Raw genomic sequence first — 20,704 nt, 5'->3', positions numbered from 1 at the left:
AATCAAAGAAGGTAAGAAAATCTGGCAACTTTGCAGCATGTTTAATCAAATCACAGTTTTAAGATACATTTTGTAGTCTACTACTGAGGGGTTAAGCAGATGAATTATCTGGAATGTGAACAGTCAGTCCTATAACTGGCATTCAGAGACAAGCCATTCCCCCCGCTCCCCAGATGGAAATACTGTTAAATGATCACTATTTACCGACCAAACATTCTGAACAAAATCTAATGGGCACAGATTTAGCAATAGTCACACATCAGAAAGTGCAAACAAAAAACCTCAACCCACAAAAAACCCGAAACAAAACAAAACAAAAACACCACTCTACAATCCTTTCAGAGGAAGTTGCTCTTCTTGGCTATCAACCTTTAGCATTGAATGATCTTTTAAAAAACCAAATCTCAAAGATACAGTCGTCATGAGAATCATTGGAAAAAAAAAAACCCTTTCCAAGACTGATCACATTGTTCCAAGCTAGCCCAAATAGCAGCAAACGGACGTTTTATTACATGGCAAGAAATAAGTTAAGTCCAAACACCTCTTCTAGGTATAGTTGCATCGAAGAACCTGAGTATCAGAACAACCTGACTGAGTCTCAGGCTACCCTCCCTTCCAATGCCATTCCAAAGTCCACTCCAATTGGACAGGTTTCTAGTACAGTCACTATCTGCAGCCTCTTGAGTTCGCACACGATGCTGAACCATCTGAAAAAGTGCAGAGAAAAAAAATGAAAACATCACTTTAAATCCCTCTCACCGTTAATTTATAGCTCTTTTTTTAAAAAAATGCCTCTCCCCTTCATCTTTTACTAAAAATACAGGTAGTCTTCGATTTACAACCATTCATTTAGGGACTGTTCAAAGTTAAAACAGCACTAGAAAAAAAGTGACTTATGAAGGTCTTTTTCACAGTTACCATTTTTGCAAGCATCCCGATAATTGCGTGATCAAACTTCAGTAGGCTGGGCAACCAACTCACCTTTATGACTGTTGCAGGATCCTGGGGTCATGTGATCACTTTTTGTGACAAGCAAAGTCAAGGGGGAAGCCCGACTCCCTGAACAGCTGGGTTATAACTTACCAACTGCAATGATTCACTTAATAACAGTGGCAAGAAAGGTCGTAAAATGAGGCAAAACTCAGTTAACAAAAATCTAGGGCTCCATTGCAATCGTTAAATCGAGGACAACCTGTACTAGGGGCCCAAGAAACAGAAACTTGGAAATGGCTTATAATTATTCAGTTTATCACAAATCTCTTGCCAGGCAGCAACAACACCTGGCTGAATTTGTGTGAGTTTGCAAGCTAAGCATGGCTGGCTCAAATTTGGCTGTGGAGAACCATCAAAGAATTCCTGTGCTATATGTTAGGTTAAAAAGCAAATAACCACGCAAAGAGAAGGCACTGGCAAACCATTTTTGGTGTTTTTGTACAAAAAAAACCCCAACACCCCACCTACCTAAAAGGGTCCAGAAAGTACCAAGAAGTTTAATTCAAATCAAAGGAAAATTTACAAGCATCCAAGAATACCCATATTGCAACAGATATCAGAACAGTCTGATGTATCAGAGGGAACACTGACCTGGCCACTAATAGACACCATCCATTCATTATTGCTGTATTTCAGATAAACATGATCTCCATAAAAAGCAAGTATTTTAGTCATCAAATAGTCAATATATTTAGAATACATGCAGTAAGTTTTTAGTCATTTCAATGAGGTACAGTTATGTGCTTAGACAAAGGCGTTTTTCAAACTGTATTCTGTGGATCTGTAGGGACCTGAAAAAGTGTTGAGGTTGGGTTTTTTTTTTGGAAGAAATCTGAAGATTCTGTCAGTGAAAAAGGTTCACATGTATTGTTATACAGTATCATCCATAATTAAAGAGACTAGCATTTAAGTTACTTACTGTAGGTTAATTCTTCTCCAGCTCGCTTACGTGACTGGTCTCCTCTAAAAAAGGAAGCCGGACAAATGTGTGGTTTTTTATTGTGCTTATTTATCCATTCATTCAATTTTGGCCTACCTTTTGATATCTAGGTCATTCAAGCAACATAAAGATGAGAAATAATATTTGAACCCAGAAAAAAGCAACTAAAATAATGCTCAGTTGAAGTAATCAGTTCAAGATGAAGTGGGAATAAATAACAATTTCTAAGGAAGTGTGTTCAGCAATAATCAGGGGTGAGCTTCAAAAATTTTAGCAAAGGGTTCTCTGCCCGGTCCCTGGGTGGGTATGGCCATGGTGGGCGTGGCCTAATCGGCCTCCTGCACCATGGCAGGGGGGGCATTTTTGCCCTCTCTGGGTTCCAGAGGCTTTCTTCGAGCCTCCTGGAGGGCGAAAATGGCCTCCCAGGCTCCAGAGGCTCTCTGGAAGCCAGAAATGGGCCTATTTCTGGTCTTCCCGAACTTCCAAGGGGCCCGTTTTTCACCCTCCCCAAGCCTGTGTGTGTGCCCTGCACTTACCTGCATTCAAATAGGCTGCATAGAGACTCCTGAGAGAGGAGGGGTGTGCGGGGCCAGCCAGGAGTGGGATTTGGGGGTTCTCAGAACTGCACAAAATCTTAGCTAGGGGCTCTCCTCAATCCCTGAGAATCCCTAGCAGCCCACCCCTGGCCAATAATATAGAAGAAAACCCACTACTGTGTGCCCCAAGGACCCCAAAACTAAAGCTTTTCTTGAGAGGATTTCTCTTGCCAAAACTAATGCCAGGTTTAGAAACCTAGCCACTTAGGATTTTAAAGTTTTAAAAGACTATGCTGAATTATGATTAGAAAGCAAGTGAAAACTAATGTGGATATTTTAACATGCGCATATGAACCTATTATCATGTGCTAATTAACAGTCTAGTCTATATGTTCATAGACAGAGCATATCAGCCTAGACTTCAAAATTAATCCAGTCCAATCTTTGTTTTTAACAATGTCCATAAACGTTTTAAATAAATGCATCTAAGTCAGGGAATCTTGATGAAGTGCGAATCTTTTCTTGAATATTAAGGCCTGCTATTGCATTACTTGAGTGACAAGTAATATTTTATTGGCTGAAGTAAAAAAATCCACAAGTGAGTATTTTTGCACAGGTGTAACAACTAGATAACCCATGCCCTTTTGGGTTACCATTCCAGACATATTTCCTTACCCTAAACAGAAAGAAAGAATGACCAAGGGCAGGAAAAAAAGCAGTGGGAGCAGAAGCAATTTCCAAGTCCCTGCCACCTTCCCCACTGAAAGTCTCTGATGAAATCTGACAAGGAGTATCCGAAATCTCCCCTCCCTTCCCCTTCCCAGCAGTCAGGGAAGTATTGCTGCTGCTGGGCTGGGTAGGGAACAAAGGATTGTGAGACTGGCTGGGAAATGGTCACGGAATGTTGAAAATAATTCCAATGGGATTCATGAGTCCTGGACTTTGGACACCATTTGTAAGTTAGCTGATCTGAGGTACCTTGGTTTAAAAATGGTTGCTCTATGATGCACCATTTTACCCATGTAAAAGTCATGGTAAGCGTTTTGGTAGTGTATAGATTTTAGCATAAGAAGTTACAGCATAATTTATTCGTTTTATGTACTATCAGTGTAGTCTAACTAGCTTTCTTACAAGGACCACTCTACAGAAGACAAAGTTTAAGCATATTCTTTGCAATTGCTATTAGGCGGGGGTGGGAAAGCAGATATGTTAAATGCACACATCTGGATGTAATTGTACTGTATATGTATTTTTACTAGCAAACAAGAGTATTCACTACAGTATTAGTAAAGATCTGGAACTGATTCAAGTACACAGTTTAAGGAAGATTATGGATGCCTTATACCCCCTTCAGTTTTTCAACTGGGTGCATTGAAACTACTTCTACTGCCTTTTTCTTTCCCTAACATTTGACCATTCAAAGTTGGAAAGAAGAAATACACGTGACACCATACTGTACAACTAAACCTTTAAAAGAGAATGGACGATGTGGACCTGCATTTCTACACTAGGTGTCCTCCTTCCACAAAAGTTAATTCACTGAATTTTTAAAGGTTATCAAGAAGCAGACCTTACCATTGAAAAATGTTTTACCCAAGTGATATTTCCTAAGGCCTTCAAATGATATGGGTGTTTTTTCTCTGGTGGGACTGTCTATCAGGTCTACCCAATTTTATGGGCCAAAGCATACTGCTTCCGTTTTTCTTTGTCAATAAAATATAAATGTAACCTTCAAATGGTATGTTGCACTAGTTTATTTATTTATTGAATTAATATAGTTGCCCAACTTACATGGGCAACTATATAAATTACATGCATGTATCTCTTGGCAGGACACATGCATGTATCTCTTGGCAGGACACACAATTAAAAGTTAAATGTTCAATACAATGTAGCCATTAAAATAGTTAAAAATAACTAAAAACTATGTGATACCCTCATTTATCTGCCTAATTTGCAGATCACCAAGCAAAGATGTTGGAAAAGTTGGCATAATTACCTGGAAAATCCCTCTTGAATAAGCTCTTGTTGAAGTTTCTGGTCCTGAGCAGCATATTCCTCAAGCTCAGATTCTACAGCAGGAGGAAGGATGTTTGGAATAAATTTAGAAAATAAAGCTGGTGCCATCTGAACCCATTCTGTGTAGAAATGGAAAGTAATAGCTAATGAGAAAAAATACTTAAGGGATTTAACAGGAGTTAAATTCAAATTCTTTCTTTTGTTACAATTTTAAACAAAAAAAATCAAATCTAAGGTGCTGCATACAAAATGAGAATGCCATAAAAGATCACCTTTAATTAAGGCTTTAGTTATTCAATCTCTCTTTTTGAGAACTAGGCAACAGTTGTATGGCCAAATTGATGGAACAAATATATCAAATACATGATAAATAAACTCTATCACAAACTGTCCAGAATTTATTAATACTTGTATGGTGAAGCATCATATCTTGATATGGTTCTAATGTAGAAGTTAGATTTGTTTCTTATATGTGTATATGATCTCTTCAAGGAATTTATTACATGTAGCTTTTGACAAGATCATTAGATAAAAATGAACAAGTACTCAAAAAGATAATTTACCTGGCCTAAGCATGTATAATCCTTTAACAATGTTTGCCATTGTGGAAGGGTTTATCCAAAAAGGTGTGGACTGAGCTTCTAGAAGTAAAGCTGAAAGGAGAAAATACACCCATTTGCAAATTAATTTTGCTTCTGGTATTGATTTTTATAACATGAATGTATGTAATGCATTGTTATTCTAATGTACCCAAATGAATCTATCCTACTTAAATCTTAAAGGAGAAGTTTTTTTATAAGAAGTTAAAGCACTGGAGAAAGCAAGTTTTTAAAAGAGAAATCCATAAAGATCTCATGCAAATGTCAAATCATGTGCAAGTTATTTCTTTTCTTTTCAGTGTGCTTTCAATATGAATGCAGAATTCATGTCTCCTGATGACATCTTAATAATTATAAATTCAAACAAATTAAAAAGCTGAAATCATTTTTCTCATTTTCGATTAAGTACAGATAGCCCTCTACTTATGATCAGTCATTTTAATAACTGTCCAAAAGTTTAATGGACTAGGAAAGGGTACTTAATGATCTGTTAAGCACTTCTAGTCATCATTAATGTCCACCTTCTATGGATGCCTGACACATTTCATCCACTTGCCAAGTATCCCACAATCATGTGGCTGCCATTTGCATTCTTCTCAGCCTGCTTCCCCAGAAATTCAACAGGAAGTTAACAAGAAAGGTTGCAAATGTAGGAGTAAGGAAATCTTGAAGATTTCAGCTCCACTCCTGCAGCCCCACAAGCAACTTCCCTTCTGTGCACTGAGGGGAGCTGAAATCCTTTGATGACCTACAGGGAAGTTTGCAAGTGAAAGGGCAAAGCTCTTGCTTAACAACTGCAGCTGGAAGTGCCTGAGATTGTGCTCTTTGAGCAAAAGAGTCACATCGGCATCTCACTTAAAGACTGCTTGGCTTAATAGTTGAGATTCCAGTCCCATGGTTAAGTGAGGACTACCTGTAAATAGGATGAGAAAACTCAGCAAGGAATTCCCCCTTTGTGAATTGCCTTTTGTCAGACCCTAAGACAATCTTTGTGAGATCTCTACACAACTTTTAACAAATTTGCATTTTCTTGCAACTGGGCAGCTAAAACCAAATTTTTGATAAAAATAATCCTCTAGGCATTTTATCAAATATCAAATAGCAACTGTAGTTCCTTTTCTTCTCTACCCATGGTAGAATTTATTTGTTAAGTGGCTAAATACGAGCAAGCTAATCGCTGTAAATGTTGGATTCTGTTACATGAGTATAAACTTCTCCTTCTTTCTTTCGTCCTACCATTTTTCCCACAAGAAAAGGGTCTGTTTGGGTTTTTTTTAATCAACCAAGTGCTGTAACCATTGGTTGCAACAGGACTGACCTACGGACTTATTTCTCAAGCCCGATATCATAACTAAGAAAGAATTATTGGCTCACGATCACCCAGCCAGGTTTCATGTCTGAGATGGGACCAGAACTCAATCTCCTGATCTCTAGCCTGGTGCCTTAACCACTAGACCAAAATGGTTCTCTAATTCGGTATGTGAGGATAACCTGCTATGATAAAATCAGTTATATTTCTTATAAATTGTTACAGTAAATAGACATCTCATTTACAGGTGCACTGAAGGAGAAAGTCCATGAAGAAAAGGCTGCATATATTTCTCATATATATTTCTGACTGGATTTTTATTTATATTATGCATCTTATTTCAGCAGATATATTTGGTTTTAGACATGCTATATACCTGGGAATATCAACAACTTAATATTGTGATAAAATTTTAAGAAGCATTAACACTTCAATTTGAAAACCTAAATGTTGAAACTGAAATTCTGCTTCAGCTGCTACTATAAGTTGCTTATAAAGAGAGATTGTAGAGTCAGTAGCAGCTAATGCTGGCCTACAGAGGTTTTTCAGAATAAAAATTGCATGGTATAAATAATTGGCTAGTAATTTCATATATTAAAAGTGCTTCATTTCCCCTAAAGTTATTTTAAATATACCAAATAGTTCTTTTGTCATTCTAAAGTCAGATGGCTAAATATATTTTAAAAAATCAAGTAACTGTATTAAAATAACATCAAAAGAATGATTTCAACCTATTTTTAAAATACGTATGAAAACGAAAGAAAAACTGTTGAAGGTCAGCTGAGAATACAAAACAACAATTCATAGATTCTCAGCTTTCTGCAATCCTTTGCTTTCATCCTTTACAAGTGTATCTTACATGTGTATAAACAACAATGAAGACAACACAAATTATAGATTAATGGCCTTGGCTAAGCCAGATGGATGCTTAAAAAGGCGTAAAAACAATAGCTTCACCTTTAAGCTGTCAGGATAAACACAAGAAACTCTTTACAATAATAAAGTTCTGTTTAACTATAGAGATTCTTAACATATAATATGAAGTTCTATTTAACTATTATGACAAATAAAGTCAGGCACTAGATAAATTTCCAGTTACTGCAATGTAGTCAGGTACGAAAAAAAACATCTTGCAATTATAAATTTTAGTACTTAAGAATTTGTTAACTAATGATTAAGGCTTTTTACCCTACAGAAATAAAAATTAAAAGTTACATTAAACCACAAAAAGTTTATGTTAAATTATAGCCTCCACCAACACTACTAGCAGGGCAAACTTCTGTGTATAACCTAGCACTGATTACGCTACCTAATAGTTAATGAAATCCTACAAGTAACAACCAAGCTCAGAAAGCAGCAAGTACACTATAAGAAAAATGCTGTAATCCTGACGTCTAAATAATTTTTTTCTTTTACCATTACTCATAACAAGTGGGCACAGAATAAGATAATAAAGATTGCATCAGGATTTTCAATCTCTCTCTTTCCCTCCCCCTCTTTCTCCCTTTCTCTCTCTTTCCCTCCCTCCCCTCTCATTCTCCCTTTCTTTCTCTCTTTCTGCCTTTCTCCTTTCTTTCTCTCTTTCCTCCTTTCTTTCTCCCTTTCCCCTCCCTCTCTTTCTCCCTCTTTTTTCTCTCTCTTTTCCTGCCTCCCTCTCTTTCTCCCTCTTTCTTTCTTTGTCTTTCTCCCTCTTTCTCTTTCTTTCTTTCCCCTTCTCTTTCTCTCTTTCTCCCGCTTTTTCTCTTTCTCCCTCTTTCTCTTTCCCTCCCCCAGTCTCCCTCTCTTTCTCCCTCTTTCTCTGTCCCTCTCCTCCCACTCTCTTCCTCCCTTTCTCTTTCTCCCGTTCTTTCTTTCTCCCTCTCTCTCCCTTTCTCCCTATTTCTCTCTTTCTTTCTGCCTTTCTCCTTTTTTTCTCTCTCTCTTTCTCCCTCTTTCTTTCTCTCTCTCCCTCTTTCTGCCTTTCTTCCTCTTTCTTTTTCTCTCTCCCCCCCCTGTCCCCAGTGGCAGGGGTGGGGGGGAAAGGAACCTCTGAACTGGTGCTAGGTGGTAAGAATCTGATGTCCAGAGGCCAATGAACCACATGTTGAAGACCAGATGGCTGACGGGGAGGTGAGGCAACAGGGGTGATACTGGAGGCGGATGGACTGATGTGCGTGGGAGATCATGGCATCAGAGCCCTTCCCGGGTGTTCTCTGGCCTGCGAACAGTGGGGTGAAGGGAAAGTAACCTCTGAACTAGTGTTATCACCTGCCTCCGCGCATCGAGGAGGTCGAGCAGTTGTCAGCGATGCCATCAGGTAAAGATGTTGCGAGGAGGAGGCTTGACCCCTCTCCTCAGGAGCTTCTCTTCCTTCTCCCCAGAAGCGCTCACACACAAAGCACTCACCGCCCCTCTGGCACCCGCCAAGCCTCTTCCTTCCCACTGGGCATGTGAACACTTCTGGTGAGGAGGAAGAGGGGGGATCAAACCTCCCGCTCACAACATCTTCACCTGAGGGCATCGCTGGCAGCTTCCTGCAGCTCAGGAGGTCTATGCTCTTCCCACTGCTGCTTGGCCTCCTCGATGCACTGAGGCAGGAGGCAGCAGCCACGACACGGGTTTGCTAGGGAGACTGCAGGATTGCCCCACCTCTCCGCCAGCCATCTGGTCTTCAGCACATGGGTCGTCAGCCTCTGGACATCAGATTCCCACCACCTAGTACCATTTCAGAGGTTCCTTCACCCCCACCCCCACCCACATGCAGCCCAGGGAACACCCAGGAAAGGCTCCAATGCCGCAATCTCCCATGCACTACCCTCTCTTCCCGCGTGAATCAGTCCATCCACTGCCGGTATCACCCCATTGCGGACACGGGGGTGCTGCGGCCCACCAAAATTTTCTCAGGGACCATCAGTGGGCTGTGGTCCACCGGTTGGTGACCACTTGTCTAGACTACGGTTTGATGAAAGAAATCTGAGTACAAAGCAGGAATGGGCGTAGTGTTTCATAAGTGACTCTCCCTAGTTTTCTGGCATGTAAAAGTGGAGGAAGGGGGAAGCAATTTCAGACTTGCAGGATTCTGTTATATAACTTTACGATAAAGGTAACACTAATAATCTTGGGTTTGGTTCCTGGTCTGGACTACCTTAAAGGCTTAAATCAATCTTGTCGGACTGAAAGCTGTAAGAAGAAAAACCACCACGAAAATGTGATATTAACAAGGGGATTTCCACAATGAGGTCCAATTGCAAGATAAACTCATTCAGCAGAGGCTAAATTTGGCACACAAGTTTTCTTGTTTTGTTGCTCAACAGATCCCCTGCCAGAAATTGTGGCAATCTAACCAATGTCAACATTGGTATCTGAAGAAACTGATAGCACTTATAGCAAAGAACAAAGATAATTGAAGACAGCTGTACTGTAGTAGAATATGCTACCAAAGAAATATATATTTCAAGTAGTCCTTGACTTACAAGCATTTATTTAGTGACCATTTGAAGTTACAATGGCACGGAAAAAAAGTGACATGTCCATTTTTCACACTTATGACCACTACAGATCCTCACAGTCACAGATCCAAATTTGGACGCTTGGTAAATGATCATTTATTATGATGGTTGAAATGTCCTGGGGTCTAGTGATCACCTTTTGTGACCTTCTGATCAGCAGAGTTAAAGCCAGATTTGCTGAACAACCAGATTACTAACTTAACAACTGCAATGATTCACTTAACAACTCTGGTATGAAAAATTGTAAAGAAGGGGACTCACTTAACAATTACCATGCTTGGCAACCAAAATTTTGGGCTCAATTGTGGTCATAAGCTGAAGAGTACCTGTGTACCTCTGGCTCAGAAAATTCTTGTCTTTAACTAAACAAATACTCAATTACATTGCAATTTTCCCCAATAACCAACAGCTATAATCTGGCATTTTAATCCTATTAAAATTAAATTCTTGACAGGCTACTTAATGTTAAGATACTTTTCATTTTTATCATTTTCCGACAAATGATTCAGCAATTTATTGCTATATTAAAAAAATGAATCATCTCAAACTTTAGACTTACGCATCAGGCTGAAAATGTGCTTTTCTGCAACATGTTCCGTAAACAGTTTTATAAGATCATTTCTTAAATCTCGGTTAAGCTTGGTTTCTATGTAAAATTTATTCTGAGGAAAAAAAAAAATCTTTTTAAATGACAGCAATATCAAAGCACTGTTACAGACTACTTTTCTACTTTGCATTTCTCATAATCCAAATCATTTGTTTGTGTAGAAAAAAAAACAATACAGTGAGTCTAGTTAGAAAGAAAAGAAGTTGAAAGCAAATTCTAAGTTCATTTGCTATGCCAGCCTGACCTTTATAATTATAATATTCATCAATGCTACAGAGGGAATAGAGCTTAAAAATATTGGGATACAAAGTAGTGGGAGTGGAAGCCATACACTGAGTGTGGATCCATCTGCTACTGAACTTAAAAGAGACCCAATATGTCCATCAAATGCACAGGATATGAACTTATGAGGACCCAGACTGTTGGGGGCAATATGCTGACACTGTAAACCACTTAGAGAGGGCTGTAAAGCACTGTGAAGCGGTATATAAGTCTAAGTGCTATTGCTATTAAACAGGAAGAACTGTAAGTCTTAATGCAGGAATATAAACATGTTTATGTAGATCTTAACTGGTAGGACAGATTTATGAGTAAAATGAATGGTCCATCCTATATTATAGGTTATTGAGGTAAAATGAACCCAGCCATTTTCTCCCAATATGAATGTTAGACTGGATCCTAACTTCATTATCAACTCTTCAAATCAATCCATCATTGTGTAAAGGCAGAAGCCTGCATATTCAAGAGCTTGAACAGTATAAGGATTGCACTCCTCCTCCTCCCTAAAGAGACTGACAGACCAGGATTATTTATTTGGTTGTAGTCTAACCCCCTGCTTAAATGGGAGACTTTGTCCAATCTCTTCTTGAAAACCTCCAGTGAAGGAGCACCCACAACTTCTGGAGGAAAATCTAAAGTCTAAGCTGGATCTTTCTTTAATAATCCTACAGCTATTAATTTTTGTCTAGCCCTTCAAGGTGCTTTGGAGAATAGGGGGATCCCCTCTTCTCTGTGACAGCCCCTCAAGTATTGGTATCGTACCACCCCAAGTCCTTCTCTTTGTTAGACTAGACAAACCTAGTTCCTGCAACTTTACAAATCTGTTGCTTACCTTTTTAAAAACTGTTTTTATTATCTTTTATTGTATTAAGGCCCTAAGTTCCCAATAATTTGTAACGATTAAAATTCTGATGGAATGTTACTTTATTGGCTGAAGCATATAAACTAAGCCACACAGTTCAAAAGCAACCTTTTCTTTCTAGCTATTTTATTTTTGTTTAGCACAGGAATCACACATGGTGTGTGAAGCAATTGTTTAATGCCAATCTAAAAACAAGTATAGAAGGCAGTTAATTCTTTCTCAAGATTCGTCTCCTGCTGATCTTCTGTTTCTTAATATCATACCTCTACAAAAGAGCACAATTAAATGCAGCTCAATAGATGTCAAGACACAAGGAGCACCACAGCTTCTAAATGAAGATAAATAAACGTTGAACCTTTTCACCACTTCTTGTATCTCCTAGTCAACAAGCAGACTGGTGAAGAATGAAACAAAAGGCTGATATTTCTAACCCCCTAAAGCTATTCAAGGTTGCTATTAAAAGTAAATGCTTTATGATACTTTTTGATCCTTTGTACTATACAGAACAGCTGAATCATACTCAAATTCCATGTATTTTTGTAAAGAGTTGTTTTGGGGAGTCTTCAGTTAGAAAATTTCCAGGGAAAAAATGCAATCGCTATATTTTTTTTTTTTAAGGAAATGGGTACAATAAACTAGTTTCTCCCTTTGTCAGAAATGAGAAGTGAGACCTGCAACTAAATGTGATTTTACACAGCTGCTAAATGTCCCAGACTGCTATTTCATTTCTATCTAATTTTCCATATTCGCATAATTAATCAACATGCTATAGGGAATAAAAATTACTGAGACAGGATACCCAAGGTTCTATATTATTATTGATCTAAGGGAAGGTTCACATATTATTGATCTAAGGGAACCAGGATTTTTTAATGTTAAAAAGTGGGATATATGCTAAGGCCTTCCATGATGGGTCCAGGACTCTTGGAGTGGCAGTGGGGAGGGAAAAGGTGGGCATGCCATTCTGAGTTCTTCCAGATATCCTGGGACAAGGATAAGACTTTCAGGAGTGGGGGACAGGAGAAGGAGGAGACCCCTCTGTGACTTGGCCTAGCCAGCTGCTGGGCCTGTGGCATGGTTTCTGTGTGTTGATTGGCACTGGGCCTCCCAAGGCCTCCCCCACCCGCAGGTACCTTGCATGTTTGCTTAACCCCCTAGGAGTTAACAAACACAATCGGGAGAGCAGGGATTATGGTCAGTGAGTGAGGCAGTCATATGAGTGTCTTGCTTAATAACACAGTGATTAGCTACCAAAATTCTGTGTTCTATTGTGGTTGTAAGATGGGGATTATCTATAATGCAAGAAGCAGAGTTTATTGGAGGCTAATTTCTTGTAGTGCCTTAACAGTGCAAAGTGAATTTTAACTGAGATTAAGAACAGCCACATTTCCATCCTAAGAAAGAGCATGGAAGTATCTTGAGAGATGCATCAAATGCCATAAATGCAACACAAAGTTGTTTGTTTTAATATCCTTAGTATATTTTTCAATTAGGGCCTTTAGAGTAAATAATATTTATATTATGACCTGTCTAAGTAGGCAAGAGCAGAATAACAGGCAGGCATATCATTCTGTCTTCACACTGCAATCCTCTTTATTCTTCTGTTAGTCATAGAAGAAAAATCTAGGGCTTCTTCCATAGCAGAGTCTTGAAAAGCCACTCCCAAAACAGACACTTATGCAGTTCTGGATTTCTGGATTAATACATTTGTATTATTATGGCATGATTTTGTAAAAGTTACTGCAAACATCTTACTTGTGGTCTAATGAAGTTTCAAATATCAAAAGCCCTTGAGAGTCTAGAAAATAATTTGTCTGACAATTTAGAAACTTTCCTCGCCCCCTTGCTGCTTTTTTCAGATATTGTAATCACCAGATATTGAATATTTCCAACCTATTCACTACTACCTATGTGGGCCATAGATTCAAACACAGGAAAGGAAGGGGGGAGTGGAACCACAAATGATGCTTGAAGGTTCATGTGAGGTTACAAAGATGGAAAGTTAGCAAAATTTCAGTGTTATCCTAGCCTATTTCTGAAATCACATTTTAAAATCTCAACATAACACAAAGTTCTTTTAAATCCTTGAACCAATAGTAGAATGTCTTGTTCTGTCCGGCAGCATTTCTTTTCATGAAATGATCAAGCATTAACTCTGAACATCAAAGCATCTCTGTTTTGCATTAAAGGAACAGAAATTAGGGCCACCATTGTTATACATTTTAACAACATGCAGACATTTCTATGCTGACCTGAAAACACAGGAAGGGTAATCTGGGCACAGATTATTTTCCAATTAACCTAACTCCCAATCAAATACTTTGAATGAACTCAAAAATGCATTGTGCACAATTAATGTAGACATTTCTTTTCTCTGGCCTTAATATCCATCTCAGAATGCTTACGCTGGATCTAACAAGAATAACTCTATGAACGAAATATGACACAGATTTGCCCACTGGGCTTGAAACAATCCTACTGCATTCAATAACTCCCCTCCCTGCTAGAACTCCAGGGATGAGCAACATTAGCTAAATCAACTTATTATTTTTCAACAGCACACTGAAGAATGTGCTGAGAAGACTGAGAATGGATTTTTACTTGTGCTGGTTCTGCCGCCTTTGCTCAAATCACTAATCCCATTATTTCATCACTTTTCTCTCAGGCACAAAAAGCCTCTTCTCCATTGCCATTCATCGCACTTCTGACACTCAGAATGGCCTCTGCTAATCTCACTACAACAATCAGACTTATATCAATGTAATTCATCTTTAAGTATCTACCCTTAAACTGTAGAAGGACTTTAAAGGTCAATAGTGGCAATTTAATTGGGCCGGAAGGCTATGAACCAATTGTCAAAGCCACAGCTTATAGGATCCAATAGTATTTTGAATTGACATCCAAAGTACCCATACATTGCTCTTCAGTAGTATAACAAGGCACTTATCTGATCCTAGATAGGTAATAGATATACTAAGTGGGGAAAATTAGTAGCAAAAACACCATCCTAAGGAAGTTAAACTGTTTTAACAAAACTGTACCAACGCCCAGAACAAGTTGGTCATGTTTCTAGAGAGATCAATTATTTGCCAACGCCACAGTTTCATGGTTAGACTGAGTTTCATATTGTTCCTCAGTCTGTCCACTAGTTAATCATGGGAATGATACTTTTCATTATCTGAAAACAAAAACTAAACCTTTACGGCATCATACTGATGGAATTTTAGTATAAATATCACATGCCTACAATTTAAGTGGACAAATGAAATCTCTCAGCACATAAACCATATGGAGGGCAGTAATCTCCTGACTACAACTTTTGAGATTGGCCAACAAAGTATGAAAGTATCCATCATAGTAGAATCTATTTATTTAAGAGCATTTTTTTTTTTCATATAAATTTTATTGAATTTACAATTAAAAAAATAACATAACAACATTACATAAGAAACAGAGAGAAAAGAAGAAAGAAAGAAGAGAAAGAGAGAGAAAAAAAAAACGCTCGGTCTTGCGACTGAAAAAGGAGAAGAAGAAGTATAAAAGAGAGAAAAACAAAAAACAAAAAAACAAAAAGACGGAAGAAAAAGAAAATACGTTAAAACCAGACAAATATTCTTTTTGACAGTCTACAAGATCCAATTCTCCTACCTTACTTTAAATATACACATCTTATCGCTATTTATGGATATTTATGCTTATTTATGCTCATTAAACAGTTTATCTCTGATATAACCAATTATACCATGCATTCCAATTATTATCAAATGCTGAAGACTCTTTATTTTTAAGAGCTATGGTTAAATTGTCCATTTCTGCGCAGTCACATATTTTCTGAATGACCAATTGATCTGTAGGTAAACGGGATGATTTCCAGCACTGGGCAAATGCTAATCTGGCGCAGTTAGAATATGAATTATTATGTATTTCGTCTTTTTAGGAAAATGTTTATCAGAGATCCCTAGTAGGAAGAACTCTGGTTTGTATTCAATTTGATCTTTGGTTATCTCCTCCAGCCATTTTCTAATTTTTGCCAGTATTTCTGGGCTTCTTTACAGGTCCACCACATATGAAAGTAGGTTCCCTCTATGTTTTTACATTTCCAACATTTTGGACTAGAGTTTGGGTTCATTTTCGCTAACCTCGAAGGGGTAAGTGCCATCTATATAACATTTTATACATATTTTCTTTGTACGCCGTAGATTTTGTAATCTTAATGATTCTATTCCAGATCTTTTCCCATTTTGTTAATGTAATGCTTCTTCCAATATTCCTACTCCACATTATCATGTTCCCTTTCACTATCTCTTGCTCTAATTCTACCTCCAATAAATATTTATAAAATTTAGAAATATTCTTTTTATTTGATCCTAATAAGATTTTATCTAAGTGTTGTAATTTGCTATAAATTCCAAACTCTTTGATATCTTGTTTGTATCTACTATGGATTTGTATATATAACCACTGATCAATTTTAAATCCCTGTTCCTGTAAGTCCTGTCGAGTTCTTAGTTTCCCTAAAGGATCTAATAAATCTTTATATTTAGTCATTTTTGTTATATCCAAATTGTTGGGATGAACCATTGCCTCCATTGTTGAAAGCCAAATCAGAATTTTTAAATAATGTTTTTACATATTTTTTCCAATTAGTTAATAGTGAATCTCTAATAAGATGTCTATGAAAGTATCGCCTGTTTAGTTTTCCCCACATCCCATAGAAATGCGTGCCATCCTCTCTGAAGGTCGTGCCCTTCCAAGGCTAGAGTTCTTTTATTCCGTAAATTGACCCAGTCTTTTAACCATAGTAAGTTGGCTGCCCAATAATATAATTCCCAGTTTGGAAGCGCTAGCCCACCTCTACTTTTTGCATCTTGTAAGGCCTTAATACTGATTCTAGCTTTTTTCCCTTGCCAAATAAATTTAAGAGTTACCTTATTTATATCATCAAAAAAATTTTTGGTAATTTTATTGGGATTGTCTGGAATAAGTAAAGGAGTTTTGGTAAAATGTTCATTTTGATTGTGGCAATCCTGCCCAGTAAAGAAAGCTGCAACTTATTCCAGGATTCTAGATCTTTCTTAATTTGCTGTAACAGTTTATCATAATTATTCTCTTTGAGTGATTTACTATGTGGTGTTAACCATATGCCTAAATATTTGACCTTTTTTGTTGCCTGTATCCCCATGGTTTTTTCTAATTCTTTCCTCTGGTTCTCTGTTAGATTTTTAGTCAGTAATTTCGTCTTATTTCTGTTGATCTTTAGTCCTGCTACTGAACCATATTGTTCTAGTTCTTTTATTAGATTATGTCCTTTCTCCATGGGATCCTCTAGGAAGAAAACCATATCGTCTGCAAACGCCTGTAATTTATATTCCTCTGCCTTGACCCTAACCCCTTGAATTTCAGGATTTTGTCTTATCCGCGTTAACAATGATTCTAAAGCAAATATAAATAAGAGGGGTGAGAGAGGGCAACCCTGTCTAACGCCCTTTTCAATGCTTAGTGGGCCTGTTTGTTCACCATTAATTAGTATATTGGCTTGTTGGGTATTGTAAATTGTTGTGATAATATTCTCGAATTTAGTGCCCAGATTCATGTTATAGATTTTTGTATTAAGAAGTGCCAATGTAAGTTATCGAATGCTTTCTCCGCATCTAGAAACAAGAGTGTAAATTGTTTCTCTGGATGAGCTTCATAATATTCTAAGACGTCAATAACGGTTCTTAAATTGTTTTTAATTTGGCGGAATGGAAGGAAACCATTTTGGTCTTCATGAATGTATAAATTTAAAACTTGTTTTACTCTATTCGCAATAATTGAGGTAAATAATTTATAATCGGCATTTAAAAGTGAGATTGGTCTATAATTGTTGATATATCTGGCATCCACATCCTCCTTCGGAATTAACGCAATCAACGCCTCCCTCCATGAGTCTGGCATTTTGGCAGCGAAAGTACTTCATTAAACACTTCCAGCATCAGAGGCCCTACTAAATCTAATGTGGCTTTATATAATTCTACTGGAATCCCATCTGGACCAGGGATTTATTATTACATTGATTTTCCATTGCAGATTTTAACTCAGACCATGTAATATCCTTATTTAGTAATTCTTTGTCTCCTTCCCCTATTGTTTTATCATTCGTATTCTCCAGATAAGTTCTTATTTTATCCTCATTGATTTCTTCTTTTTATATAATCTTTGGAAATAGTTTAATATAATATCCTTTTCTTCTCAATCTCATGTTGTGGGATGCCTTTCTCATCTATTAATTGGTGTATCAATCTCTTTTCTTTTTCTTTTTAAGTTTATAAGATAGCCATCTTCCTGGTTTATTGGCGTGTTCAAAATAATTTTGTTTGGACCTTCTCAAGCTAACTTCTAATTTATCTTGTTCAATTAAATTCAGCTTATGTTTGGCTAGTATTAACTGATTTTGTAGTCCTTGGGTCTTAGGGGTTTTTGTAATTGTGTTTCTAAGTCTTGGATTTGTTGTTGTAACGCGTTTTGTTGGGCATAAATTCTCTTGTTTCTCATAGCATTATAGGAAATTGTTGTGCCTCTTATAATTGCTTTCATAGTATCCCAAATGTTCTGTTTTGAAGTTGTTTCATTATTATTATCTTTTAGAAAATAATTTAGCTCCTCTTTCAGTTTATTAATATACTCTTCTTCGTTTACAATTTGGTTATTTAGTGTCCATCTTTTTTTTATTAGTCTCCTATCCCTCCAAATTAGCTGTATTGGGTTATGATCAGCCCATTCATTCGGTAGAATTTTGATTTCTTTTATTTCATTAGCCAAGTCCAAATCCATCCAAGCCATATCTATTCTGGTCCAAGTCTTATGTGGGTTAGAATAATATGTAAATTGTTTTCCTTCAAGATTCCGTTCCCTCCATAGATCTTTTAAATTTAACTCTCTCAACATTTCCTTACATGCTGCAGAGAGTTCCCTTTTCCCCTTCTTGTTTTTCCCCATATTACTATGGTCTTTCTGGTAGTCTGCAATGGAGTTAAAATCGCCAATCAAGCAAATGTTTCTTTTTTCAAAGCCTACTATTTTTTGGTGAAGGTGTTTAAAAATTTCCCTGGTCATCATTTGGGGCATAGATTGCTACAAGTAAAAATGTGATGTGGTTTATCCAAACTTGTATAACCAGAGTTCTTCCTTCGGGATCCGACCAGATTAGTTCTGCCTTTACATCTTGTTTTACATAAATTGCAATTCCTTTTTTTCTTGTGTTGGTGGCGGTGCTGTAAAAGTTTACCTAATTTTGGACAAATTAGATATCTTTCATCATTCTTGAAATATGTGTCTCTTGAAGACATATTATATCTGCGTTATGTTGAATAAGTTTTGAGAATATCCTTTTTCTTTTTAATAATGAATTTAATCCGTTTATATTGATGGAAGCAACTTCTTCCCCTCCACCATTTATCTACTTCTGCTTAGATTTTTGCCTAGTAATGATTCGGTTCTCTTGTTGTTGTTGTTGTGGGATTTGCTCTTCTCTCCCATGTTGTGGATTATCACTTCTTGAAATTGGAGAAAGTCGTTCCTTTTGGGTTCTGTGATAATATCGGACCTCCTGTGGTCTTGTTTTAGGTTCTTCTTTGGTGGGTTGACTATTCTTATCTGTGAGCTGTTGATGAAAAACTTGGGCCTGTTCTATCGATTCTATTTTGATTTTCCTCTCTTTCCATGTAATTAACATCCCTTCCGGGATTAACCATTTAAAATGGATTCCTTCTTTATTTAAATCATTAGCTAAAAATTTATAATCTTGTCTTATCATCCTCACTCTCTTTGGAATTTGTTTTAAAATCCTAATTTCTCTGCCCTTATATGATATTGTTTCCTCCCTAGACATTTTCAAAATTAAATCCCTCAGACATCTCCTAGAGAAGCGGATATGAATTTCTCTTGGACAGTTGTTACGCCTGGCGTAGCTTGTGCTAACCCTATATACCTCATCAAACTCTTTAATTAGATCATCTTTTTCCTTTCCTAGCCATTCAGCCAATATTTCTGCCATCAAATGTTCCAATTCTTCATTTTTGGCTTCCGCCACATTCTGGAATCTTAAATACGCCATTGCTTTGTCCATCTCGAGGTGGATCAGAGAGTCTTCCGTTTCTCTAAGTACATTTTTAAATTCCTCATCCATCCTTTCAAAGTTAGACTCCATGCGTGTTGTTCTACTCTCTATATCTTTTATTTTCACTTCGTTTCTCTCCATGGCCTGCTGTAGAGACCCTATCTTACCCTCCACCTTCGCTATATCCGCTTTCATTTCAGCCTTCATTTTCCCCATCTCATCTTTCAATTCGCTTATATCTGCTCTAGTTTCCTTGTGATTATTAATCATCATTTCTTGCATTTTAGATATAGCTTCCTGCAAGGCTAATATGGAAGTTTGTATATTAATATTGGGGACATTGGGCTGCTTTTCCCCTATTAAAGACTCCTCGATAGTTTTTGAGATGTTGGTGGGGTGGCTGTCAACGTAGTCGATAGGGTCGGGATAGCCTTCTTTCCTGTTTTTAAGGCCATAGTTGTTGTGGATGTCATCTCTCTAAGTATTTGTTTTTGTTGATGCACAATATTAAATATATTATCCCAAATCACCATTCAGTATTTGGGTTCTGTACTTGAAAGACTATTCACGTATTTCAATTTTATATCTCACTCCACAGTCTTTTCCTCTATATCATAAATAGAGATCTGCAACAATATTCTAGTCAATGTAATAAGAAAATTGGTCAACAATAGTACATCAATTAACCCTTTAAGGAATTAATCTTAAATGTCGTAAGTAGTCTAAATAATTTATAAATAGATTATATCAACAAAGTTTATCCCTTTTTACTATTAATACTTACAACAGTAAACTCTTAACTCTTTGATAATAGTGTATCCTCCTCTCCCCCTCCCCCCCAGTAAGTAAAATTATGTAAAGTGTTTAGGAGATACAATAGGGAGGCAAGGGGCAAGATAATAAGAGAAGGGGTAGAAGAGAGATTACCACAGCTTCAGAAAATCAACAAACAAACAACCACAAGGAAGTCATCT

At 37.3% G+C, this 20,704-nt stretch overlaps 1 protein-coding gene across 1 annotated transcript in view; it reads right to left on the bottom strand.

Moving 5' to 3' along the window:
• Window positions 1-26: 26 nt before the first annotated feature.
• CACUL1 (CDK2 associated cullin domain 1) overlaps window positions 27-20,704 on the bottom strand; it is a 40,833-nt gene continuing 20,155 nt past the window's right edge. The window contains exons 5-9 of the mRNA XM_026704845.2: window positions 10,444-10,546; window positions 5,052-5,141; window positions 4,469-4,607; window positions 1,913-1,956; window positions 27-707 (exon numbers count right to left, since the gene is read on the bottom strand). Coding sequence (XP_026560630.2) covers window positions 667-707; window positions 1,913-1,956; window positions 4,469-4,607; window positions 5,052-5,141; window positions 10,444-10,546 — 417 coding nt within the window. The 3' untranslated portion in view covers window positions 27-666. The remainder of the gene's footprint in view (window positions 708-1,912; window positions 1,957-4,468; window positions 4,608-5,051; window positions 5,142-10,443; window positions 10,547-20,704) is intronic.

Source organism: Pseudonaja textilis, chromosome 4 (genome assembly GCF_049901715.1).
Source record: "Pseudonaja textilis isolate UNSWEBS1 chromosome 4, rPseTex1.2, whole genome shotgun sequence".
In the NCBI taxonomy this organism is placed as follows: Eukaryota; Metazoa; Chordata; class Lepidosauria; order Squamata; family Elapidae; genus Pseudonaja; species Pseudonaja textilis.
The sequence above is the reverse complement of the archived record's forward strand: the minus strand, read 5'-3'. Positions and strand labels throughout refer to the sequence as shown.